We start from the raw sequence: 27,324 nt of genomic DNA, 5'->3' as shown, positions 1-27,324 counted from the left end.
GCTCTGGAACCCCTCCCTCCTTCCCTCCCTCCCCACCCTCTCTCTCTTCTTTCTCCCTCGCTCCATCCTTCCTTCCTCCCCCCAGCTCTGTTTCTTCCTCTTGTACTTAAGATAGTACACAGGGCCTCACACATGCTAGGCAGCCATTCTATCACTTGGCTACACCTATAACCCCTTACTTAAATCTTTGATTATAGCAAACCTCCTTTGTCACTGCTCCAGTGAGGGTAGAGGGTTGTCATCTTATTTATGCTAACTAGGGGTAGAAGTCCACTTTCTGTACTTGGTCTCCTTTGCATTGCAGGATGAGGGCTTGTTACTACTTGATGTGGATTTGAACTCAGGTTTTCCCAACATTTTCAACTGGTACTGCATTGGGTAGGGGGTGGCCTCCTAATAGCTGAATGGTGGTGACACTTCTGACCTTCCACTCGGCTGGTTGTGACCCCACTCCAAGAGGGAGAGTGGAGTTCCTTATTACTTCCTGGTAGGAGTATAAGTATGGGCTCCCATGTGGCCTTCCATGACACTTTCCTCTCGGAGTGGGTAGTTTTTATAGTACCTTCTGGAGATGAGAGCTCTAGCTTGGTACTCCATCTTATATGACACCTTCTCAGTAGTAAACCCAGACAACTTCACAAGGGTGGAAATCTAGGTTCCCCACTCAGCCTTTGGAGCCATAGTTTTTTCTGTGGTGTTAGGAGTAGAATGATTATTGTATGAAAATTTTCTATCTGGCTAGGCTGCCCATTTCCTAATTCTTAGGCTTGAAACCAGGCTTTTGTAGGGTCTTTTTAAGTTTGTACTGGCTTCTGTAGTACCCAGTCTGGGATAAATGAGATAAAAAGAAAACTCATAGAAGACACAACTATATTCTTCCTTGGAACCCACCATCTCTAGCCAGTCTGTTGCCTTCTTTTTACATTTCATTGCTCCCATGTGGTTTAAATATAGGGCTAATCACAACAGATTTCTTCTTTTGAGCACCCCTAAGAAGGTAATAAGGTATATATAATATAGTTTGAGATTTATGTACCTTTTAAAAGAATGTAGTTCTGTTGGTCCCTAATTATTGCACTGTTGACCCTCCACGTCTGTTAATGCCAGTTGTATATACCTTATCTGCAATGCTTGAGGCCAGAAGTGTTTCAGGTTTCAGAGCTTTTTAGGATTTTGGAATATTTGCCTGGACCATAGACTAGCAGTTGAACTTCCCTAGTTTGAAAGTCAAAATTTTTAAATGCTTCAAAATCTGAAATTTTTTGAGTATTATATTGGCTAAGTCTTCCACCTATTTTGCTTTGATCATGTTATTCATAATTATTTTTTATTAATATTTTGTTGCCAATAAATTCCTCTCATTATCCATCAGATTTTCCATTTCCTCTTTCTTTTGAACAACTACTTTTTATAACCCAGATTCTTAATAATTCACACCTGTATATTTTTACAGCTGCTTCCCCACTCATTTCATTTCTGAATACTACTGCAAGATTATTTAATAAAGGCTTTTTATATTATTCTTTTGTTTATATAATTAAAATATAGACATCTCATCCCAAGCATTTATACTATTGCCTGTATTGAAACTCTCAGAACCCCATTTCTATAAATGATGTTATCATTGCTTTGGCCAGGTAAGTGTTTCAACTGTACTCCAGCATACATCTTCTTTCTTTGTGACTTTGTTCATACTATTCCTCCTAAAATAACCTATTTCTTCTTTATGAGGCATCTGTGAATACCTTACCTATTCTTCTATTTGTTTTACTTTTGTATTTTTGTTTTGGGGGTGACAATGCTGCTGGAGACTGAACCCAGGACCTCACACATGCTAAGCTTACACTCTACCATTGAGCTACACCTGTGGTGTAGTCTTCTAGCTATACATCTCTTTAACATATAGGTTGTGCTAAACCATCATGAACGTAACATGTTTCTCATATTATAATTTTTAAATATATATCTATCTTTTATCTCTTATGTTATGTTGTAAATTCCTTAAGGGCAAAGAACATACTTTCTTTTTTTCTCTCTTTATTTTGTTGTTTTTGATGGTCTTTCTATTACTATTTCTCAGAAGGTTTCAGAGTAGAAGAGTGGTGCCTTGCATTTTGCTGCACTACCATTTCTAGAATACTGTCTTTGTCTTTGTAGTTTTTTGAAGTTGCATCCTAAGTACCTGTTTTCTAACTTAGCACAAAAAGAAGGAATTATGGATGGGTGTACAGTGTTTTGTAGCCCAGAGTAGGAAGTGAAACAGTGCTTGAATTCACATTCCACTGGTAAGAATTTAGTCACTTAATCACAACCAGTTGAAAGAGAAACTGAGAAATGTAAGATCTGACTGAACAACTATAGATCTAGCCACAAATTAATTTTGGTGGATGCTGAGGACTCTCAGCCATTGATTTGTTAATGGGACTTAATTTATCTGGTGAAGGAATTTATTGGTTCTTCATAATTGATCCTACTATTTCCAGACTCTGGTAAAATTCTTAACTCATTTTTCCCCCAAATGTTTACCCTTTCAAAGCTTCTTCTAAATGTCTATAATTTCTTCTTTATCAAAATTTTTTTTTGAAGTATATTTTTGTGTTCTGTTGATTTTTATTAAAATAAATATATTGCTTTTAGCTGGAATACCTACTAGCATGAAATTATGAAAATTGCATTTTGAAGCTGCATTGCTGCCTCAAAATAAATTTATCTATTCCAAATTACATTTATAAGTTGTCCCTCTATTTTCTCTCATGCTCTTCCTTCCCAATAAAAATGTTAAGATTATTCATATGCTTTTCCTTTGCCTACCAGAATACATATTAATAGTATTATAGAGAACTTAGCCATTTTAGTTAGACAGATATAAAAAAGAAATGATAAGGTGTTTTATATATAGCATGAAATGAAGGTACTAGTTATCTGAAAATATTTTTCTGTCTTTCTTAGAAATAATTAAATTATTCAAGATACAACAAAATGGAAAGAAATTAATTGCCCTCCTTTTGACCACTGATCTTTGCGTGTCAGCTTATAAAGATTAATTAAATTCTGTAGCTCCATACAAAAATAAGTTATTTTTATTTGTAATATAATCACCAATCTTTTAAAAAAATCTTTATTTTTACCATCTAATGTATACCTCCTTTGGACAGTTATATCTTTAAGGATAATGTAGTGTTATTAACAGGGTTGTATTTTTGTGTATGTGCTCTTCTAAAGATGACAAAATATTCTGTTTTCTTAACCAACCTGGTTAGCATTTACTGTTCTTTTAATATTTGTTAGCTATAATTCAGAAAAATCTTTTGATTTTATACCATTAAATTTTACTGTTACAGCATCCTTTTATCAAGAATGCAAAACCTGTATCAATATTAAGAGATCTTATCTCAGAAGCTATGGAGATCAAAGCTAAAAGACATGAAGAACAGCAGCGAGAATTAGAAGAGGAAGAAGAAAATTCGGTTCGTAATTCTCAAAATCTTGATTTTTTATCTTCTGGGTCTTTTTAGTAATTTTGTTTTGTTTCTTAAAATATATTAATAGCACTGTTTTACTACACAAGTGAGGTGTGTTTCTTCATTAAATATTTTAAAATATATTTTGCTTGTATTAAATGTTTGTTATTTTTTTCTGATGTCTGAAGAATTCATGATTAGTGAGGAACAAGCATGGTGATAAAAACTTGCAATCCTGACACTTGAGAGGATGAGGTGGGTGGATCAGTTAAGCTCAGGAGTTCAAGACCAGCCTGGGCAACACAGTGAGACTAGGGATGGGAGCAGGGGTTAATGATTAATAGAATGTAATTTGGAAACAGTGGGGTGGTGCATATCTAGCATCTAGTTAATACTGTGTTGAATAAATGTTGTCTTGAAGTTGGATAGTTTTGAGGAACTTTTTTTCAACTAGTCTCCAACTAAGCTATGAAAATAACAACCCTTAGTGACTATATGGAGAAACTGGAACTTTTGTTCCTGCTTATGGGAGTGTAAAATGGTACAGACTCTTTGGAAAATAGTTTGGTGGTAACCTGAAAAGTTGAATGTAAATTTAGCATGTGATTCAGCAATTCTGTCCTGAGTACATACAGATGGTGCTTAACTTGTGATAGTATAATTTAACGATTTTTCATCTTCACAGTGGTAAGAAAATGTACCCATAAAATGACCTGGCTTTTCACTTTCAGCATAGTATTTATTGAATTAGCTATGATATATTAAACACTTTATTATAAAATTGTCTGTGATTTTGCCCAGGTATTGGTTAATATAAGTGTTCCAAGCATGTGAAAACTAGGCTAAGCTGAGCTGTGAGGTTCGGTTGGTTCAGTGTGTTAAAAATCTACATTCAAAGTGAGAATAATTAGGTACTATCTTTTGAGGGTAGGACTGTGAAAATGTTTTGAACAAATTTAAAAACCTTACGTTTTTATGTTTTTATTCTTCAAATAAGCATTTATTCTTTGGAGTAAAGAATAAAGTGCTAGTGTTTCTAGGTAAAACTATTGTGTTGTTTGTTATTTTTAACTGAAATTATAAGAAAAAATGAAGTCTCAGCAGAGTCACACATTGAACAATATTTACACACTTTGCTTTAGACCATATTCTTAGGCAGCAGCTTTCATCTTGAGATTGTTTCATCAATTATTGTCTTCAATATATAATATATGTATATATATATATACACACACATACAAATACAAGCATATATAAGAATAATGAGACATGTAGAATAGATCTGAAGTACCTATACCTATAGTAGAAGTGCAGTATATCCTATGTTGCCGTTCATTTAAAGATAAATATGCACACTTTTAAATTGGTAGTCATATTTTCTCAAGAACTTTTACGCACATTAAAGACTCAAAAGTTTACATAGAGTTTATACTGTTAACTACTTTGGGATTCTTTTGCAAATTTGCCTAAATTGGATTAATATGTGGTTGTTATATTAGTATTAGAATGTCCCAAGAAATCTCATGTGTTCAAAGGTGGGACTCTTGAATAGGATTGAATCATAGGGAAATCTGTGTTTATCAATGGATTGATCCATCTGATGAGTTCACAACTAAATGTGCTGTTAAGGGGGTAGGGCATATTAGAAGAGGTGTGTCACTGGTGTGTGCATTTGGAGGGCATATCTCCCTCTTCCCTTCTCTCTCTCTGTTCCTGGCTCCCATGGGTTGAGCAACTTTCCTTCACCAAGCCTTTCTACCATACTGTGTCTGTCTTGGAGCCAGATTACCATGGACTGAATCCCCTAAAACTGTGAGTCAAATTAAACTTCCCTTCTTTTAAGTTGTGTGTGTCAGCTGTCTTGTCCCAGCAACAGAAAAGTGGCTAATGCAGTGGTTTGAAAATAAAATAGCTAATTTCTCATAGAGCCATACATCCTTGACATTCATTAGAAAGCCAATTTATGTCATTAAATTGATACTTTTTCCCTTAAAAATCAGAATTTTGACAGAACTTACATTTGTTTTCGACCAAGTCAACACAAAAGTTTGCTATATTTTGTGTATAAAAATGAAAGGTATACAAGACATTTTCATGTTCCCACTGAGATAATTCTAATTTACCTATAGCATTCGAGATGTAAGCATACTGTTTAGTAATTTATTTTTTTATAAGCCATATTCATTCTCATGTAATATCTAATTAGCTGGTGATTTTTAAGACAATGCTAAGTTGCCAGTATGGCTTATTGAAATGCTACACAGGCATTTGAATGAGTGTTTAATGTACACGTTAAAAGTGTTTGTGCCTTCTGTTTTCAATAAAATAACAAGGCAAACACCTACACATGGTACAATGTATGATTATTTAAAAGTGAAGCTGGGGATTTAGCTCAGTGGCATCACGCCTGCCTCGCAAACGCGAGGTACTGATTTTGATCCCCAGTACAAAAATAAATAAATAAAGTGGTATGGATGGTGTTAAATTGAATTTATAAGATAAAGCACAGAATGCACCATTGACAAGCAGTAGTTTTTAAAGTAGATTAAAAGATTGATAGTTTATAAGACTTGGTTTGTCACCAGAGCTTAGACATTTCCCATATGGATCACAGTGTTAAGTAAAATGCAGGGAGCCAAATGGATATAGAATTTTATATTAAGTGAATGCTGAGCAAAACCTGGAATATTTCTTCATGTTAGTTTATATGAGATCTTTTCACTTTTATACATGTACCAGGCCCTTTATTTCTGCTTTTATGTAAAGAAAGATGTTATTTAGCTTCATACTAACTTGATAATGACTCAAAGAAAAGAGTTTTCTTTATTAATGGTACTTAAGACTATGTCTGAGAGCTTCTGTCTTTGGAAAAGAAATGGGGACTTTCTGTCAACTTCTTTATGGTCTGAACTCTAAGCTTTACAGGCTGTGGTCCTTAATGTCTAAAGAATAGTTATTTCTCTTTTAAATTTGATTTCTTAACTCAGTAATTCTGTGCACAGGTGTAGGTAGAAATCCCAGGGTGCCCAGCAGGTGAACATTTCTCAGAACCTTTCCCATTTTCTCCTACCCCTGTTGAATAGGGAACTTCAAATCAGTCTACTCCTCATGAACCTTTTGAATAGATAAAGAATAGAACAGTAGCAGAATCAACCCAAGTCAGTCCAGAAACGTCTAATATATTAGCTGGTTAAAGAAGAAGATAGAACTGTTGAAGAGCAGGACAGACTGTGCTTGAATACTGATTCTGTTCCCAAATGACTCTTAGGTCCGTGGACAAGCTGTTTAACCTCTCTTCAGTTTCATCATTTGTAAATAGAACTGTTATAGAGATATAATAGTAATTTTAAAATATACATCTCAACATGTAAGGCATATTTTTCACATAGTATACACAAAGTGTAGCTTTTGTTTCTATTAATGCTGCTGTAGTACTTCAACATTTTAACCAGGTGTTTTAGTTACTGGTTTTTGTGATGGCACTTGTTGCTGGTGCTTATTTTGCTATCTAGAGGCACCAAAACAGTGCCACTGATCAGACTTGAATGAATATAAACTCAAAATTTCTTATTAAGCATTTATTATTATTTTTTTAAATTTTAGTACATGTTTGTAGTACATTCCTCATGGGGAGTTGGTACATGTGCATTACACATATTGTTTTTTATCACCTTTCCACTCCTCCCTCTCCACTTTGTTCATCTTGGTCCCTTTCCCATTTGCAAAATATCTTATCTTCCTATTTCCTATTATTTATACTTTATTTTGTTCTTTATTTATAATTTGGGTTTCTAGTATAAGAGAAATCATACAACGTTTAAGCTTGTGCATCTGATCTATTTCAGTTAAAATTATTGTGTCAAGGTACATCCATTTTTCTACAAGTGACTTACTTATCTATTGATAGGCCTATAGACTGCTTCCAAGATTTAGCTGTTGTGAACTGTGCTTCTATAAACATAGGTATGCATGCATCACTGTAATATGATGTCTTTAACTCTTTTGGGAAGATACCTGGAAGAGGAAAGCTAGTCAAATGGAATTTCTAGTTTTAGTTTTGTGAGGAATCTCCATACTGATTTCCATAGTGGATATGCTAGGTTGCATTCCCACCAACATTGTAGAAGGGTTCCTTTTTCCCCCAGCAGCCTCACCAGCATTTTTTATTCTTTGTTTTCTTATTTTTTTTCATTAAGTTTATTGGTACATTTTACGTATGAAATACAGTTGCATTCATCATTGGGATCTTGTACCTTTACATGTTATATCTTAGTTCTTATTTTTCCCCTTCTCCTGCCCTCCCTTCATCCCCTCCACCCTTTATTCTTTGATTTCTTAATGATAACCATTCTTTGTGGAATAAAATGGAATCTTGGTGTTGTTTTTTGTTTCTTTAATGTCCACAGATGTTGAAATTGTCTTTTTTTGCCATTTGTATTTCTTCTTCTGGGAAGTGTCTGTTCATTTCAGTTGCCCATTTTTTAGATAGGGTTTTTTATTTGAGAGGGGCCTAATTTTTTGAGTTCTTTATATATTTTCGATGTTAGTTCTCTGTCTGAGGAATGCCTGGCAAAGTTTTCTTCCCATCCTGTAGGTTACTTCTTTACTCTGTTGGTTGTTTCCTTTGCTGTGCAAGAGCTCTTTAATTTAGTATGATTCTATTTGTTGGTTCTTAGTAGTATTTTTTTGTGCAATTGGAGTTCTCTTCAGAAAGTCCCTGCCTGTGCCTATGTCTTTAAGAGTTTTACTTATTTTACCTTCCAGCAGATTGTTTCTCTTTTAACATTTAGTTCTTTTATCTATTTTATTTTAATTTAGTGTATGGTGAGAGATACAGTTCTAGAATGAATCTTCTGTATGTGGATAGCTAGTTATCCTGGCAACATTTGTTAAAGATACTATCTTTCCTCCAGCATAAGTTTTTGGTCCCTTTGTCAAAGATAAGGTAGCTGAATGTGCCTATAGTAGTTGCATCTCTCCTGTGATGGTGAACCTTTTAAAACTTTCAGTGATAACAAACAGCAGCACACATGCCATAGGTTCACCACCACTATTCTAATGATCCATATGTCTGTTTTTAATGGCCATACCATGCTGTTTTTATCACTGTAGCTTTATAACATACCTTGAAATTCTTTTTAAGCATTTAAAAACAAATTTTAAATGACGAATGAAATTCCTTCTAAGTATTGAAAAACAAATTTTGGAAGAGTTAGTGGAGATTTTTATGAATGTGGCTTTAAACATAAATACTTTTTAAAAAGAAAATTTATTTCCATTCCTTTACTTCTTAGACTTAGTAGTATTTGTATTTGGGATAAATTATTGGTCACAAATGAAAATCTGTTTAAAGACTTTTGATTGATTGTTATTTCTCATTTTGCTGTGTAATTGAATCGTACCATAAAAAAATTCCTACTTTGTGTTTGAATATTTATGACTATGTAACTACAATTCATAAACATCATAATATATTAGACATGTTTTTCCCTTTTTGTGATTTCTGGAACTAATAATTGTGTCAGTTTTTACTATTCTTGTTAGTTTTCTATTTACCTACTGGTAATTTATTCTCAAATTCTATATTCCCATACTCTCTGAGGAGCTGTAAACTCCTTGGTTCAAACACGAGTTATTAATATTGTACTTTTTTTTTTTTTGGTACCAGGGATAGAACTGGGGTCCTTGCTCTTGTGCAGCAGGCAGCGAAACCACTGAGCTAGATCCCCGGCCCTATTGTACTTATTTTTTACTTTTTTTTTTTTTTTTTGGTCCTCTATCCTCCTCAAACCTCAAATTGCTCTTTGGAAGCAGCTGCCGTCTTCAAACTTCCCTTCAACACATTCCTGAGAATTTCCTTTTTTTCTCTTCAATAATTGATCTTCAGCTTCTTGGATTTTGAGTTTGGTCTTTCTGTTTTACTTACTTTTTGGGGAGGTACTGGGGATTGAACTCAGGACCTTGTACTTGCAAGGCAGGCGCAGTGCCACTGAGCTAAATCCCAGGCCCTACTTCCTTATTCTGATAGATCATATCTCCTTCTGGTTTTCTGACATTGGTGTTTTCCAACCTTACATGTTATAACCATGTTTTCTTATTTTACCTTTAACCTTGATTGATTATAAAATTCTGGATCAGAAGCAATGCTCCCTTCTAGTTTTGAATGGCCTTGCTCTTATTTCCTTGCTCAGCAATATTGATGTGAAGGCAGGTGCCGTTCTGATTCCTAATTCTTTGAAAAGTTGGATCTTCATATTCTTCCTGCTATTTAAATCTTTCATGATAGTATCCCTTGGTGTAGATCTTTTTATAATTCATTACATGGAATGTCTTTTGGCATTTTCAATCTAGACATACTCTTTAGTTCTGTTATTTTTTCTGTTTCATGATAATTTTCACTTTTCCTCTGGAATGCCTTTTGTTTGATTGTTAGACTTCTTAGATTAATCTTTCAATGATCTTGGGTTTTTTTTTTCTTTTTTTTTTCCTGTGGAGTTTTTCTCTCTTTTTTATCTTTTTGTTCTTTCTTGGAAGTCTCTTCAAATTTATCTTCTAACTTTGTAATGCTTTTTTGGTGTCAAGTATTTAATTTCCAAGTTATCCTCCTCTTCCTCATGATTGTGATATTTTCATGATCATTTTGAATTTTTTTTTTTTTGCTATTGCCTTGTTCTATCTTATGTTTGTTGTTGATCTCTAACTTTTTTCTTTATGGGCTATCTTCAAATGTCTAATAAATATATTTGAGAGAAGCACTAAAATTGTCTTCTAAAAGTTGCGTGTGTAGGAGCAGAACCAGTTTACTAACAGATCTTGTTGGAAAAGATGTTAGGGAACACTTCTCTGGGGTAAGAATTTGCTAACTTATTACAGCTTCTTTCTTTGCAAGCTTAAATTTTAGGTGTTTTTCAGTTTGTGATAGCTAAAACTTGGAAACAGCCCAAATGCCCATCAGCTGGAGACTGGATAAAGAAAATGTGGTTTTTTTATAAAATGGAGTACTACTGAGCCATAAAAAATGAGAAATTAGAGACATTTATAGCTAAGTGGATGCATATTGAGGTGATACTCTTAAGTGAAATAAATAGGACACACATGTATAAATACCAAATAGTTTCTCTGGTGTGAGAAACTGAAAGTGTAAATAAGGACTAAATGTATAATAAGTAATGTGAAATAGGAAGAAAAGGGGCAAAGGGGAAGGAAGTGGGAGGGCTAGGGGAAAGGATAGAAGGGAATGGGATTAATATGAGAAAATGGAAAAATAGGAGCAAAATCTTTGTAAATAGGGAGGACTGGAGGGGTTGAAGGGAGGGCTGGGCAAGGGTGAAAAATAAGAACCAAGAGAGACTATGTAAAGGTGCAAATTTCCAATGATGAATGTCATTATATTGTATACCTAAAATGTACCAATGATTAGAATGAATAATCAATAATGCAAAATAGGAAGAACAGATCCAAAGGGGTAGGGGTAGTGGGAGGCGCAGGGGAAAGGAAAGAAGGGAAAGGAAAAATGCTGAGAAATGGAAAAAATGGAAATAAAGTCTTTGTAAGTGGAGAAGGGTGGAGGAGATGAAGGGAGGGCTAGGAATGGGGAAAAAATAAGAACCAAGATGCATCATGTAAAGGTACAATTCCCAATGAGAAATGTAATTGTGTTGTATACCTACAATGTACCAATAAAAGAATTAAAAAAAAATTTACGTGTTTTTGGTCTGCTGAGTTAGCTACTACTTAATTCATAATTTTTTTCTTAGATTTCAAATTTTTTGACTTCTGCTATTTATTGTTGTCTCTCCCCCAAGGTGATTGTCTTTATGGGTTTATCCTTTTCTTTGCCTTATTCTAGTTTTAAAAACATTTTTGGAAAGGATAGGCCTAAACCCATGGGTTCTATCTTCCATTTTTCTTTACTTTTTGGTACTGGGGATCGAACTCGGGTCCTCGTGCTTGCATGGCAAGTAGCGGAACCACTGAGCTAAATCCCCAGCCCTCTATCTTCCATTTTAATGAAAGTGCTTGCCACTTGTCATTCTTTAGGTGTTTTAGATTTTACATACAGAGTTTTAATACAATGATTCTTAATATGTTATCTGTATAAAAATCTATGAAATACTCCATATATTTAGTAATTTTAAAACTCCTCAAGTACCCACAAATTAGCAGTATTCAAAGAAAAGAATAGTTTGGTTTATTCTGTCAAGTTGTAAATCAAAGTGATCCAAGCACTAAAAGAAAGACTTCTATAAGGTATTATAAGAAATCAGTGCAACTAAGGCAATTTATACCAGATGTGTAGTTAATAAGAAAATAAGTAAAGGATATTTCTCTTTTTCAAATCAGTAGGTCTTTTGTGAAATAAATTTTTCTACATGATAGAACAAAGGTATAGCCTAGGACTGCCACTCCTCTTGCTTGAACATGAGAACAACTTTAGAATAATGAGTCACACATTCTTGATACTGTACTTGCCTTACCATCTATATCTGTGAAGGCAGGGTCCTTGCTTTGCAACTTCTTTCATTTGGAACTTATCTTGGTTACTGATCCTTTGTTTTGGAGGGGGCTCTAATTTGGGGAATACATTTGATCAATACTTTCTTCGTTATAGTACTGAAGATTAGTTGTCTTTTAGGGTATCACAGTAAGTTTTAGATTAATATTTTGATTTTTTTTTCCAGTGAGATTTTTACCTATTTTCCACTTTTGGATTATTTTAAAGAACATTCTTTTCAGCATGGTGGGAGATCTGTTATGTTGCCAATCAACTGCATTAATTTTTGGCAGAGAGGATCTACATTTCCTGGCAGCCTTTATCATAGCTATTTCTAGTCCAGGCCTGGAATTAGTTCTTATCTAGTAATTGTACTAACATGACAAAGAACATATTTGACATTGGACCATTGAAAAATTTCACAAAGCTAAGTTTTGAGATAATTTATATCATATTCTTTACCTGATTTCAAAATTCCAGAACTGTGAATTTACCTTTGAGCTGCTGAATTATAAGAGATACTGTATTTATATTTGATATCCACTATTAATACTTGGGTTAGTTGTGGATTCTGCTTTTTCCATTGAGTGCAGTTTTCAAAGAATTCATGAGTTATACCAATATCAGCTTAACATTTTTCCAAATTTAATTTTCCGCTGTATAGTTCAGCTTAACTACAGTTGGAGAAAAAATAGTGGCCTAAAATTAAATTGATGTTTTCTTCAACTTCAGTGCAGCTTTTAAAAAGCAAACAGTATACAATAACAATTTCAAATATTATTTTAAAGTTTTAGTCCTGCACACTTGTGTCCTCGGCAACTATCATAAACAAACCTTTTTTTATTTCAAAAAGGTATAGAACATTATTACATACAGTCCCTTATGAATTTGGTTTTTGTACCTTCTATAGAAAAGGCTTGTCTGATGAGAATATATTTTGACAAATTGACATGTTTTGATAGGTGCTAGGGTAATTGTAAAGATTTTTAAAATTAAACAAATTGCAAACAGAGATTTCTGTGGCAGATTAATCCCAGTATAAGAGTTTTTGTATTAATTTAAGCATTGCTAGGTATGACAAAGATATTTTATTTGGACATTTCTCAGCAGTGATACAAATTTGATGGTGGGTAAATTGTATTACATGGTAAGAAAAGATATTCCATTGGATTTTTTTTTGTATTAAATTCTTTTATTGGTACATTGTAGGTATACAACACAATTACATTTCTCATTGGGAATTGTACCTTTACATAATGCATCTTGGTTCTTATTTTTTCCCCATTCCTAGCCCTCCCTTCATGCCCTCCACCCTTCCCCATTTACAAAGACTTTATTTCCATTTTTTCCATTTCTCATCATTTTTTCCTTTCCCTTCTTTCCTTTCCCCTGCGCCTCCCACTACCCCTACCCCTTTGGATCTGTTCTTCCTATTTTGCATTATTGATTATTCATTCTAATCATTGGTACATTTTAGTTATACAATATAATGACATTCATCATTGGAAATTTGCACCTTTACATAGTCTCTCTTGGTTCTTATTTTTCACCCTTGCCCAGCCCTCCCTTCAACCCCTCCAGTCCTCCCTATTTACAAAGATTTTGCTCCTATTTTTCCATTTTCTCATATTAATCCCATTCCCTTCTATCCTTTCCCCTAGCCCTCCCACTTCCTTCCCCTTTGCCCCTTTTCTTCCTATTTCACATGACCTATTATATCAACTGGTGACTGGATAAAGAAAATGTGGGTTTTTTATAAAATGGAGTACTACTCAGCCATAAAAAATGAGAAATTAGAGACATTTATAGCTAAGTGGATGCACATTGAGGCAATACTCTTAAGTGAAATAAATAGGACACAGATGTGTAAATACCGAATAGTTTCTCTGGTGTGAGAAACTGAAAGTGTAAATAAGGACTTAATGTATAATAGGTCCATTAGATATTAATGGGAGACATTCCTAAATCTTTAGTGTGAGTTGATTAAATAACATATCTATATTTGTTTGTATTCACTGAACATATCTGCCTGAATTGAATAATGGGAGGAATGTCCACATTTTAAATAGTATTTATTAACAGTTTGTTTTTTCTATGAACACAACTTTAAAATACAACATTTGATTGTTGCTAAGAAGCATTTATAGTGATATTGTCAATAGTTTAAAACAAATCTCTGTGAATTGTCCCTGCCAAATAAGGTTTAAAATATAGAACATAGGATGACTTAAGAGCATTGATATTTTTTCAAACATGTACCTACTGAAATTTGCTATCTTCTGAATTACTTATTCTGACAAGAGATTGCAAAAAATTTCTGGTTAAATAGTGGGATGAAGAGATCTTGTCAATACAGAAATGGAATATAAGAATACTTGGAGTCTGTGTGCTTTAATGCAGAAATGATTACTAGGGATTTGTGATCTTTCATATGATATGCAATGTCTATAGTGAATGACTAGTTCATGTGATCTCTCTCATTATGTGTTTGAATTACTTAGTGATTTGGAAAACAGTAACAATCTTACTTTTTACTCTGGAAAATTTAGCATTTAACTGTTATAAATTGAGACCCTGGTATCAGCATTTTTGAAAGCTCCCTAGTTGATTATGGTATGGCCAGAATGAGACTCATTGACCTATACATTCTAGCATTGGGTCTAGCAATATACCAAACACATAAATACTTGTTTGAATTAAAAAGTAAAGAATTGAAAGAATCAATTTTCTTTGTCTTTAAAGTAATTTTTTTATTTTTGAATAGTTTTACATTTACAGAATAATTGCACAAATAGTAGTTTCCATATACTGTACCTGACATTCAATTTTCCCTATTATTGACATATTAGCGTGGTTCATTTGTCCTATTAACAAACCAGTATTGATACAGATTTTAAAGTCCCAATTCTACCCAGATTTTGTTAGTTTTTACCTAATGTTCCTTTTCTGTTTCAGAATTTATCCATTATACCACACTACATTTCGTTATCACATCTTTATAGACTCCTCTTGATGTCACAGTTCCTCAGAATGTCTGTTTTTTGATGATCTTGAGAGTTTTGAAGAATACTGGTTAGATATTTTGTAGAATGTCTCCCATTTGACATTTGGCATTTGTTTGATGTTTTTTCTTATGATGAAAGTGGGCTTATTGGTTTTGGGAAAGAAGACCTGGAGAGGAAGTTTAATCCTCTTATATTAAAATACTTTCTGTCAACATGATTTATCACTGTTGGTGTTAACCATGATCACCTGGCTGAGGAAGTGTTGTCACATTTTAAAAATGGTAACATTGCTCTTTTCCATTTTCCATACTGTGTACACTCTTGGGAAGACAATCATAGCCCATACTTAAGTAATGGCAGAATAGTTACATAAATTATTTGGAATCCTACACAGGAGATTTATCTGTTATATTTATTTAATCAGTTGCTTACATCAATATAGACTTGTGGTTCTTTCCCTTTAAATTGTTCCAGATTTGGCCATTGACCAACTCTTTCAGTTGATTCCTTTGTCTCTGTGACGTACCACTGTCTGTGTGGGGTTTTGTTTAGTTTTAGATACCTCCTTACTGTAAGATATTGGAGGTTGATTTTATATATTTTCTGCTTCAGATCTAGAATTTTGGGTTTAATTCTTTTTACTGGAGTCTGGTATTAGAAACCAAGATTGGTTCCTAGGTGTACTTGTGGCAACTGTGTTTGGTTATTGCTTCTATTGACCTCAATTTTCATAACAAGGAGTCCTGAGTGTGTGTGCGCGTGCACGTGTATGTATATGCATGTGTGTATGTATCCATCTGTATCTGTAATAAGCTAAGTATTAGTTTATACTGGTGTCTCTGGCTCTCATTCATTACCACGTAGATCATTCTAGCTGTCTCCTTTTGCTTCTTTAATCTACCACTACAGTGAGAAACCCAGCTCCCACCCCCATCATCTGTTTACTGAATTTTTCACTTCCAGTATGTTTGTATAGTGTCTTCAAAATTATTAGCCCATATATCCATAGGAAGCAACATTATGCACTACAGTGCTCATGTACAATTCCTTTTGTCTTTAGTCTTACTCCACTCGCTTCTTAAGTTACTTAGGTTATACTTTTATCCCCGAACTCCAAGGAAATTCTTTCATACATTATAATACAGTTAGATTTTTTTGTTTGCCATATTCTGCATTCCACCCTGGGACCCTCTAGCCACCTAAATTGTTTTGTAAAAGTTGTAAAGCGCTCATTAAGATTCATTCTATAAGGTAAAGTTCTATGGATTTGACCAGCATCTTATATCTACCATTATATAGGATCAAACAGAATAGTTTTTATCACCCTAAAAAGGTCCTTCTGCTTTACCTATTCAGCTTTCTCCCACCCCTACACTCCTTGCAACTACTGATGTTTAGTCTCTAGTTTTTTCTTTTCTGTAATACTACATAATTGGAATCATACACTATATGTAGCATTTTCAGACTGGCTTCTTTCCTTTAACAATACCCATTTAAGTTCCATCCATTTTTTTGGTAGCTTAATAGCTCACTTTTATTACTTACATTGCATGGATGTGCCACTGTTTATCCATTATCTTTTTTTTTTTTTTTTTTTTTTTTTTGGTACCAGGGATCGAACTGGGGTCCTTGCGCTTGCGCAGCAGGCGGCGAAACCACTAAGCTAAATCCTCGGCCCAATCCATTATCTTTTTAAAGGACATCTTGGTTACTTAGTTGTTTGGAGCAATTATGAATAAAGCTGCTATGAACATTTGCAGTGCTAGCTTTTGTGTAGATGTACATTTTCATCAACTCAGTTGGGTAAATACATGACTGAAATTTGCTGTATCTAACTTATAACATGTTTAGCTTTGTAAGAAACTACAAAATCCAGAGTTGTATCATTTTGCATTTCTACCAATAATGAATGAGTTTCTGTTAATATACACTAGCAAATCATAATGACAGTTTAAAAATTTTATTCATTCTAATAGGTATTTAGTAGTATTTTGTTATTTAATTTGCAATTCCTTAATGGTAAAGCTGTTGGACATCATGTGCTTATTTAACTTTTATATATCTTCTTTGGCAAAGTGTTTAGTATGTTTCCCCATTTTTTAATTAGGTTGTATTGTTTTTTATTATTGTTTTTTAAAATTTCTTTTGTATTTTGGACACAAGATCTTCCTAAAGCATGTGCTTTGCCAATATTTTCTCCAAGTATATGTCTTGCCTTTTCATTTTTAAACATTTTCTGTCATTCAAAACAGAAGATTTTAATGTTGGTATCACTTTATAAGCTTCTCTTTTTGGTACTGGAGATCAAACTCAGGACCGTGCACTTGCAAGACAGGTACTGGAACCACTGAGCTAAATCCCCAGCCCCATAGGCTTCTTTATTTTATGGGTATGGTTGATTATAGATACCTAAAGCTTTATAGATACCCAAACTTGGGTCTACAGATTTTTCTTGTGTTTTTTCTTCTGAAAGTTTTATGGTTTTGCATGCTATATTAAGATTTATGATATATTTTGGATTAATTTTTGTGAAAACTCTAAAGTGTGTATCCTGGCCAGCTTCTCTTCCCCTTTCATTTCCCCTTCCCCCCTTTTCCCCCACTGCTTTCTGCTTATGGATGTCTAGTTGTTTCAGCACGTTTAAAAGACCTTTTGCCTGTCCATACAATCTTCTGTATCATTCTGTCAATATTTGCTAATTAGTTTATTGGAGTTTTTATTGGAATGGAATTTGTTAGAACAAAATGGTATCTTACCAGTATTTAGTTTTCTAATCCATTAATATGTAATAATTCTCAGTTTATTTAGATTTGCTTTTATCAAATCCTATGTATATTTTTATATGTAAGACCCATGTGTGTCATTTTTGGTGCTATTGAAAAACTTTTTTAAAAATTTCTATTTCCAGTTATTTGTTACTGTTATACAAGAAAGCAGTTGACTATTGTATGTACCTATTCTGCGTCTGTCCTTGCCATACTCAGGTATTACTCCCAGGAATTTTTTTTATAGATTCTTAGACATTTTTATACAGCAGATTATCTCATTTATAAATATAGATTTATTTCTTCCTGTCCAGTTTTCTTTAATATATTCCTGTACCCTCACTATATTTCTCTCCCTTCTTTCCTTCAACAGTGTCTCACTGTGTTGCCCAGAGTGATCTCGAACTCCTGAACTCACTCATTCCTTCAAGTAGCTAGGACTACAGGGGAGCACCATCATGCCCAGCTCACACTACATTTCTTTTTCTGTTTCAGAGGATCTATCTTTCTTCCATTCATAAGTATTGGTATAGAAGAAAAATAAGACATCTTCCCACAAGAAGATTCCAGGCTAGTGAGGCAGCAAGTAAATGGATGACAATCTTGATGCAATATAATCAGTACTATGATTATCTCAATATATGCATAGAGCAATGATGGTGACTCTTTTAGAGCTTTCAAAGATACAAACAGTCTGCTGCAGCATGCATGCCATAGGTTCACTACTACTGGCATGGAGAATAGGAACTGTTGTTTTATTGCTTTGTTTTCTAACTTTTTACCTCTCTTCAAAAGGCCCCCTTTCTGCTTGCCTCTCCAGTCAGCCACCATATCACTTTCTTTGTTGTTTTTTGTTTGTTTGTTTGTTTTTGTTTTTTGGTATGGGGAATCAAACTCAGGACCTCACGCTTGCCGGGTAGGCACTGTTGCTGCTGAGCTACACCCCCTTCCTTACCATATCCCTTTCTTTAGGGCCTTTCCTCTTGAGAAATATATTTCTCTTTTGACCATTAAAAAAAATAGAAAAAAAATCAAATCATTCACAATCAAACTTTTTGATAGAATAGGTAAGCCTTTGTTCTTTCACTTTGTGTACACATTTGCTACCTCTTAACATGATAGCTGAAATACTCTCCATTGGTACTCTGCATGGTGACTTTCTGGGTAAAATCAGATTACTTTAGCACTGATTTAATTTGCAGAGTCCCTGTTATTCAAGTCACTGTGTAGCAGGCAGTTGAATATGCAGATATGAATTCCAATGGAGAACTCTACCAACTAGGAATCAGTGCTTTTTGCAAGTGTTAGTTAAAACCAGAGCTTAAAGGGGATTGCTTAGAAAGTGTGTAGAGAAAAGCTATGTGATTTTTTTTGCCTGGACACTGTAGCCTTTCACGGTGTTCCTCCAAGCTTCATTCAACCCGGCAAGCGTTCCCGTGAGCTCCCATGCTATATTATTTTGGCTCTTTGAGAATATTTATCTCACCGTATTTGCCCAGTTTTAACTTTACTCATTAAACTATACATTTCTTAAGGACAAAGACTGTATCTTAGCATACTGACTGGCACATGGTACTTATTATAAAAATATTAAATTGGGGGCCAGGGATTTGGCTCAGTGGTTTCCCCACCTGCTGCGCAAGTGGAAGGATCAGAGTTCGATCCCCGGCACCAAACAAACAAACAAAATATTAAATTGGTAAATATTTATTGAATTTACAATAATATGTATAAAACTGCTTCATAATAGATTTTACCTTTCATTTTTTGTTGTTTTGAATAGTGCTACAGAATTATCACCAACACAGAATATAAAGATTGAGCATCCTTAATCTGAAAATCTGAAATTTGAAATGCCCCAAAATCTGAAATTTTTTGAGTATTTACATGATGCCAGAAGTGGAAAATTCCACACTTCTCCTCATATGGTGGGCTGCAGTGAAAATTCAGATGCACTAAAAGTATTTTATAAAATTACCTTCAGTTTGGGTGTACAAGGAGACTAAACAAATGCATTTTGGCTTGGGTCTCTTCTCTAAGCTGTCTCATTATGTATATGCAGATGTTCCAGAACTTGAAGAAATCTGAAACAGTTCTGGTCCCAAGCATTTCAGATAAGAAATTCTCAACCTGTATTTACATTTAAAGGTATGATGGCACACTTGCAATCCAAACTACTTGGAAGGTGAGACGGGAGGATTGAAAGTTTGAGGCCGGCCTGGGCAATTTAGCAAAATGTGATACATAAGCTAGCTAGCTAGCTAGCTATGTAGCTCTGTGAACTCCCTTGGATTTGCTCTCCAAACTACTGGCAGGTGAACTATTTCTTCAGCAATGCTTATTAAGTCAAGCATATGCTACATTTTTGGGTTGGGGTGAGGAAGATTGTTTTTTGCTACCATGAGCATTCTCCACCCTAGAATTTCATTTGTATTGAGAATTTGAATAATGTAAACTACATGTTAAAATTATTTCAGTGTGTTTCAAGCAGTCTTTTTTAAAAATTATGTTTTCTATGCTTATTTCTTAACATCATTTAATATCATTTCTAAATTTGTACAAGTAGTATTTCTTCTGTTAAATGTATATTAAAGTTTCTGTTTTCTCTTAGCATCATAAAGGAGTAGAAAAGTAATGAGAAAGAAAAAAATATAAAGGATATTCTTTTCAAGATAAATTAGCTGTTAAATTTGTATATATCATTTTTACATAAAAGCAATTTACACTGTAGTTATAAAGTAATATGAATATTTGATTTTCTGTTGTAGTCTTCTATCACTTTTGTGAAATCAACACATGTTACTGAGTTTCAGCTATTATTTGCAAGTCATGGAAATTATGAAATGTAAACCACATCCATTGTCCCTTAAGCATAAACACCATTTTTATAAAATGTAACTGCTTTTGTAAAAATATAATATAACAATGGTTTTACCATTTTAAAATAGCAGTTTAAAAGTTATCAGTATTCATTAATCTCTCTGAAAGTTATTGATGAGTATAACCTGTTGTATCAACCCATTGTCTACATATCAGGTTAATGGAATTTTAGCCTTTTGTCTTTGGTGCCCTCTTGTGGAGTTTTTATAAACTGCTTGTAACAACAATAATTTTGAAAGGTGTTACTTTTATTCTAAAATATTTTATTTTATAAGCTCCTTTATATTTTGTTAATCCTTTGACATACTTTTGGCTGTGAGAGAAAAAATAAAAGTCATGGCTAAAGTTGCTTTTACCTTTTAATATACTCTCTTGTACATCAGTACTTTGTGCAGGGGACGGAAGATAATCTTTCGAAAGCTTGTCATATAATGGCAAGAACTTGTGCAGTCCTGCATCGTGGAGCCTCTGAAGTCCTGCCCACATGCCTTCTTACCATTTAGGCTTGTTGTACTGATGAACAAGTCTTTTATGACTTTTGGAGATCTTGAAAGCTTTGATGTAACTTTAAAACATACCTGTGAATATGCAAAAAGTTAAGATCCATGAAGTTTCTGTTTGTTTAGTACAGGTATGTCACAGACTGTAACTGTGTAAGCTGTTATGCTGCTTTTTCTATGAAATAGAAGGATCACTTACTTATAACAACAGGAAGAAGGTTCATTCTTTGTGTAGATTTTCAGATACTACTAATCTTAGTAATTTTAAGTGGTTGACTACTAATTCTTTTGCCTGTCACATGTGGAAGTGGTACTTACTGGCATCTATTTGAAGAGGAATATTTTTTGTTTTTTCAGTAGTTCTTAGCTCAGTTAAGCTGAATACGGTACTAATGAGACTAGATTTAACCTGCTGATCCTACTGTGGGCCATTTCTATTGTATGGAAACAGACACATTCTTGAAAATTGTGACAGGGAAATGAGATAAGTACTCTCCTTGACCTTATTGGGAAGTGAGATTTGGCTGTAATGTCCTGTTGGATCACTTTAATAGTTTCACCTTGCTACAGGAGAGTATTAAAATAGCTCTTCATGATTTGAGACATTGAAGCAAATATATAATAGTACCCTTTGATCTCTTCCTTTTCTGACACAAGTCATGATTAACCTTTATTTATTGACACAAGGTTAATATATTAGCATCATGTAATCGTGAACCTTCAAATTCATTTATGCATGGGGTGGAATGAAAGATTCCTGCCACAGTTTCCCCAGTTTTATGGACATCTCCTTGAAGTTTCACTGTATATGTCTTTTTAACTCTTTTTAGTTGAGTCTTTCACTACAAATAAACAAGTTTTGATTCCTTTATCATGTGCTGAAGTAGCAAAGTTCATTAAAATCACTTAATTATAAGTAACTGGTGCTATCTATTTTGTTTTGCCTTCATTTATTCAAACTGCAATCTCACAAATTTCTCTTTAGATTCAGTTTATTGTGTTGGGTCCACAATATTGGAAATATTTTTTATCCATTATGTTTGACTGGCAGAAAGTTTGTAGAATATGTTGATTTTTCTTTCATTATTTCTTTCAGATTGAACTTTGTCATTTAAGTTAACCTGAAATCTGGCAATCAGTAATAACCTTCCCATTACCAGTCTATTTCTTCAGCCTTGTTTTCTCTAATTCATTCATTAGTTTCCAAGCTTTCTGTCACTCCTTTGCCAAGCAGCTCATGCAGGCTCTCCATATTTAAAGCATTTCATAAACTGTAGGCCATCCCTTGTTGAAGCTCACTTACTGCTTTTCATTTAAACCAGGGTATTTCTGCTTTTATGCTTGTTTTTCCAATCTTGAATGCCATTGTCCGTCTACTGTTCTAATTTTTATCTTGTGACCCAGCTTTCTAAGGAAACTAACTTAATTCTAAAAAGCAAGTGCATTTTAATTCTGTTGTTTATTTCTGACCATTCTCAGTAGTGTGTTTATTCATGTATTTGTCTTTGAGATTGTGAGCTTTTGTTTAGCTGGATTTTATCTCAGAAAATGATGTGAGTTCTAATGTGAGGGTTGAGCGGAAATGAACGCCCTAAGATGGATTTGTATTTTTTTTCTAGCAAGCATTGGGATACTACCACACTGAGATTACATTAGGTTAATTTCTGAATGTGAGGTTCCCCCAGACCAAGTGGAAAATGTGAAATTGAAAGCCAAATGTGTGGTTGTAAATTCTAAAGGAAGGCTTCTCTGTTCCCCAACCTTACCCTTAGTTCAACTAAAACTTGTTATCTCCTTTGCCTTTGGGTGAATTTTTCGTCATCTACCCTTCTGAGGATGTTAGACCTTTAAAATTCCCAGCCTTATGTAAGGGTTCTGATTCTCTTTGGAAAAAAACAAAAGACTTCTCTTTTCCCTTTTATCCACCAAAACATAAACCTTATTTAACCACCAATCTCCCATCCCCATCATCACATGCATCTAGGGCAGCTCTAAGGTCACATTTAGCTTACAGTATTGTCACACTCCTGTCTGTTCTGGGCTGCTGGAGATTTCCCTCACTGGCTTGAAAGCTCAGCTATGCATTTATATGGGGTTTGTTTCATTAGCGCTTTTAAGAGGTTTTAAAGATACGTAGACCACTGTAATATGGTAACTTTTTATATGATTTGTTCATATATCTTACACATTGATTTTTTTTTCCTGAAGTTTTTTTTCATGCTGTAGAATATATATACTCATTAGCATTGCCCAGTGGAATGAAAGCCGTTGTGATCATTGCTCTTATACTGATACTGTACTATTATGTGATTGCATTTGCAATAAAGAAATATTTTATATCACTTAAAAAGAGAAATAAAATGATTAGGACATTTTTGAATAACATCTGTTTAACTAAGAACAGTGTAGCTCTGCTATTAGTGTTGCAGATGCCAAATACTTTCTAAAATGTTTTTGTAAATATCCTTACAATCATTCAAATATTTACAGAATACTTTAAAACTCCTTTATGCAGTAGATGTGGCAAATATAAAGATACCTTATGCAAAGTCTGATTACTTCTGAGACTTGTAGCATAAATCTGTCTTAGCCATGGAGTAGGATTTCCTAATAATGTTTTCAAATATTTGTATTCCATGGGGATTTTATGATTCATAAGCTGGATTATCATCAGTACTCTATTTTGCATTCCTGGCACATGATGACCACTGATTGAAAATGCTATTGTATTCCTTACTGGAATTGGCTGCTTTCTGCAGTGGGGAAGCATCTGTTCTGCAGACCTTTTTCTCTAAAGTTTCAACATGTTTGTCTTCTGCTTTTCTTCACTGAGAAATAGCAGAATATATATATATATATATATATATATATATATATATAGTAACTTTGAAAAAACATTACAAGTAACTGTCCTGTTACAAAAATGTAAAAAAGTATCAAATGAAAAATTAAACAGGGTAAGTAAGTTCAGAGTTAATGATTTTTAAAAAGCAAAAAATATTACTGGAAAATTTTCAAAACCATAACCAAATTATTAGTGTTTGAACATTGTAATTTCATAGAAATCAGTTCTCATTCCACCTGTACTTCATTAATTACTCTTTAGGTGCCACCCTCTCATTAGTGAACTGAGTGTACAGTACATGATATTTTTATCACTATTTCTTGCTGTCTGTTTGTAAATGAGATTAGCATCCTTCAGCAAACTAACTGTATACATAAAAATAATATGCAGCAAGAGCCATCCCTTCCAAATTTGATCATTGTTTTTATAGTTGTACAAATTATCTAAGACAACTGTATAAATTCAGAGTTTCAAACTTCATTATCTCTTTGTAGATTGAACTCCAGTGTAGATGGCAGCAGAGCTAAAAGCCCTATTTCACACCAATCAGCTGTTATATTTCCACTGGTTACAGCATTGAATCTTACAAGGACAAAAAACAATTGACTCACACATATAAAAATAGATGGAATGTTTTGGTAATAAAATGGCTGCAACCATAATAAAATATTAAGGTAGGATTTTTCAAAAAGAAGCTAACAGACAATGAATGTCTTCCTGTGTATTTGGTAGAACTTAAGTGTTTTTTTTGTTTTTGGTGGGTTTTTTTGGTACCAGGGATTGAACTCGGGACCTTGCGCTTGTGAGACAGGCAGCTGCACCACTGAGCTAAATCCCCGGCCCTAGGAACCTAAGTGTTTTAATAAGTAGATATTTGACTAAGTGGAAATCAGTCATTTTATATGTATGTCATCTTCTTCATCTCTTAACAAAATGAAACAAGCTCTACCAAGCCTATTATAAAAATTAAATTGGACTTGAAAAATACTGTAGATAATTTAAAAGTCTTACATAATTGGGGGTTAGACCTTGATCTTTAACATCAGATAGAGCTAGTTGGAATCACTGCTTCTCTACTTACTTGTAATATGGCCTTTGAACAAATTTTTAAACCTAATTGAGTTTCAGGTTCATCATTTGTACAAGAAGGATAATAATAGGAGGATTAAATAGGAATAGCCTTTAAAAAGATCTTAACATAGTACTTCTAACTCATTGATGGTAACTGTTTTTATCTATTTGTTTTTATCATTATTAAATGGTTGGCCAACTGATTAACTAGTTAGTACTATTTCTCTTCTCAAAAGTTTCTTCAATAGCTATTCTGTATTTATAAATATAATATAGTTTGAATATAATTGTATTGCTAGAACCTCACATAACACTATTCTTAGCTCTTTGCTTTGGTAATATCTTATGATGAAGAATTTGACATTCATTCACTAAATTATATAAGAGGAATGCTTTGTACTGGATATCAGGAATAACTGTTAACAAACTCTGGTTACTGCTCTTACAGATTTTAGGCCTTAATGGGGGATATGTAGAGATAATTAAAGCATGGTATGCTAAGTGTATGATTGGCATTAGTGTAAGGTGCCACAGGAATACAATAACACCTAAGCATTGTTCTGATATAAAAAGAAATTGCAATATAAAACACCCTACCAAAATTTTTGTATATGTGTTCTAAATATGGTCTACTCATCCCTTAAGGCTTAGTAACTAGAAGAGAAAGAAGCTTGGAGGCTCCAAACACAAAGTAATGATAAAGAGATGGAAACTTAATTACCCTGATTTTTATCAGTACATATTTAATACATGTATTGAGATACTGCTTTGTATCCCATATGTATATACAGTTATACTGTATAATGTGTTAATACTTTTTTTAAAAACTTTAAGAAACGATTTAAGGGCATCTTCCTTTATGAGGCCTTCTTGTTACAGACAAAATTAGGGACTTTACTTTTGGATTCCCATTGTACACTTTTCTTATAGCACTTAAGAGATTGTCTCTTAACTTATTGTTCACTTATCAGGAGATTTCTCTAGACCTCCTGCTCCTACAAACAAAATGGAACAAACTGTTTTACTCATCATTGTATCTCCAATGCCTAGTCTACTACTTGACACATTAGAAATGTGTAATAAATAGCTCATTGAAAGAATTAGTAAGTGAAAACAGATTGATTTGGCAAATAAATACTGAACTAGATGTTTTAGCAGTGTGAATTCAGAAATTAAAAAGAAGTCTCTTGCCTTCATCAGACTTAAATTCTAATGCTAGAGAAAGCCAGATACAGGGTGTGAAGAATACAGAAGGATAAAAGAATAGAGAATGATGGAAGCTTCAGTTTAAATTGGTGGTCAGAAAAAGCCTCGTAGAAGAGGTGACATGTAAGTATAGACCTCAGTTAAATTCTAGCCTGAGAGCTCAGCCAATTTAAATTCTCAAAGAGGAACATGCTTAGAATGCTCAAGAAATAGCAGAAGAGGCCAGCATGGCTGGAGAATGGTATATAAGAAGAATGTGATAGGAGATGGGGTTGGCAGATATTACCAGGCCAGATCACATTTGGCCCTGACAAAAATTTTGGATTTTATTCTGAGTGTGATGGGAGGCCAAATGTAGAGTTTGTAGCAAGAAATTAAGGTGATGTGATTTGTCTTTTGCAAGGCTAAATCTGCCTGTTGTATGTAAGACTAAAAGAGGCAAGATTGGAAATACTGAAAATAATTAGGAGGCTCTTTTAATAGCCCAGGTAAGAAGATGGTGGCTTAGACTAGCATAAACCAAATAATTTATATGGTACTATGAGAATGGAAGCTGGTGACATAAGCTGTTAACATTGATAAGCCTCCAACCTAACCATTCAAGCAGATAAAAATGTAAATGTAAGGTACATGTATGCGGTGGAATATTGGGCTAAGAAATTAAAGAACTTGGTTCTTATTTCCAGCTGTATTTTTAAATAAGTGTGTGACCTTAGGAAAGTCTCTTAATTTTTGTGCGCCTCAGTTGTTGTTGTTTTTGCAGATATAAAATGGGTCAATTGAGTTCCATTTCTTTCCACCTGTAAAGGTTCTTGATTTTATAATTCTGTGAAACAGTAAATATATACCAAATATTTACTATGTTTTAAATATAGAATGAAAAGTACTATAGTAGATTCAGAAGTACTACAAAACATTCTTCCCCATGATGTACTTCATTTATAAGATTAAAATAAGTCCTCATAATATGGATCATAAATTTAAATGCAAGCATGAATAATTAGATTGTAAATTCTACAGAAGTTTGGAAAAGAAGATAATTAACAAGGACTGAATTACCCATGGATGTAACAGATACTTGGTCGATAGACTTTAGT

General features: G+C 33.7%; 1 protein-coding gene across 3 annotated transcripts in view; it reads left to right on the top strand.

The window, feature by feature from the left end:
- The window catches only part of Stk3 (serine/threonine kinase 3), a 319,544-nt gene that overhangs the window by 196,589 nt on the left and 95,631 nt on the right, over positions 1 to 27,324 (top strand). For all 3 annotated transcript variants that reach the window (XM_021262683.2, XM_004850156.4, XM_087190670.1), the window contains one exon: positions 3,342 to 3,467. In XM_021262683.2, coding sequence (XP_021118342.1) covers positions 3,342 to 3,467 — 126 coding nt within the window. The remainder of the gene's footprint in view (positions 1 to 3,341; positions 3,468 to 27,324) is intronic.

This window comes from Heterocephalus glaber, unplaced genomic scaffold, assembly GCF_053883595.1.
Source record: "Heterocephalus glaber isolate CG9 unplaced genomic scaffold, H.glaber_assembly_v1.0 deba00001555, whole genome shotgun sequence".
In the NCBI taxonomy this organism is placed as follows: Eukaryota; Metazoa; Chordata; class Mammalia; order Rodentia; family Bathyergidae; genus Heterocephalus; species Heterocephalus glaber.
The sequence above is the reverse complement of the archived record's forward strand: the minus strand, read 5'-3'. Positions and strand labels throughout refer to the sequence as shown.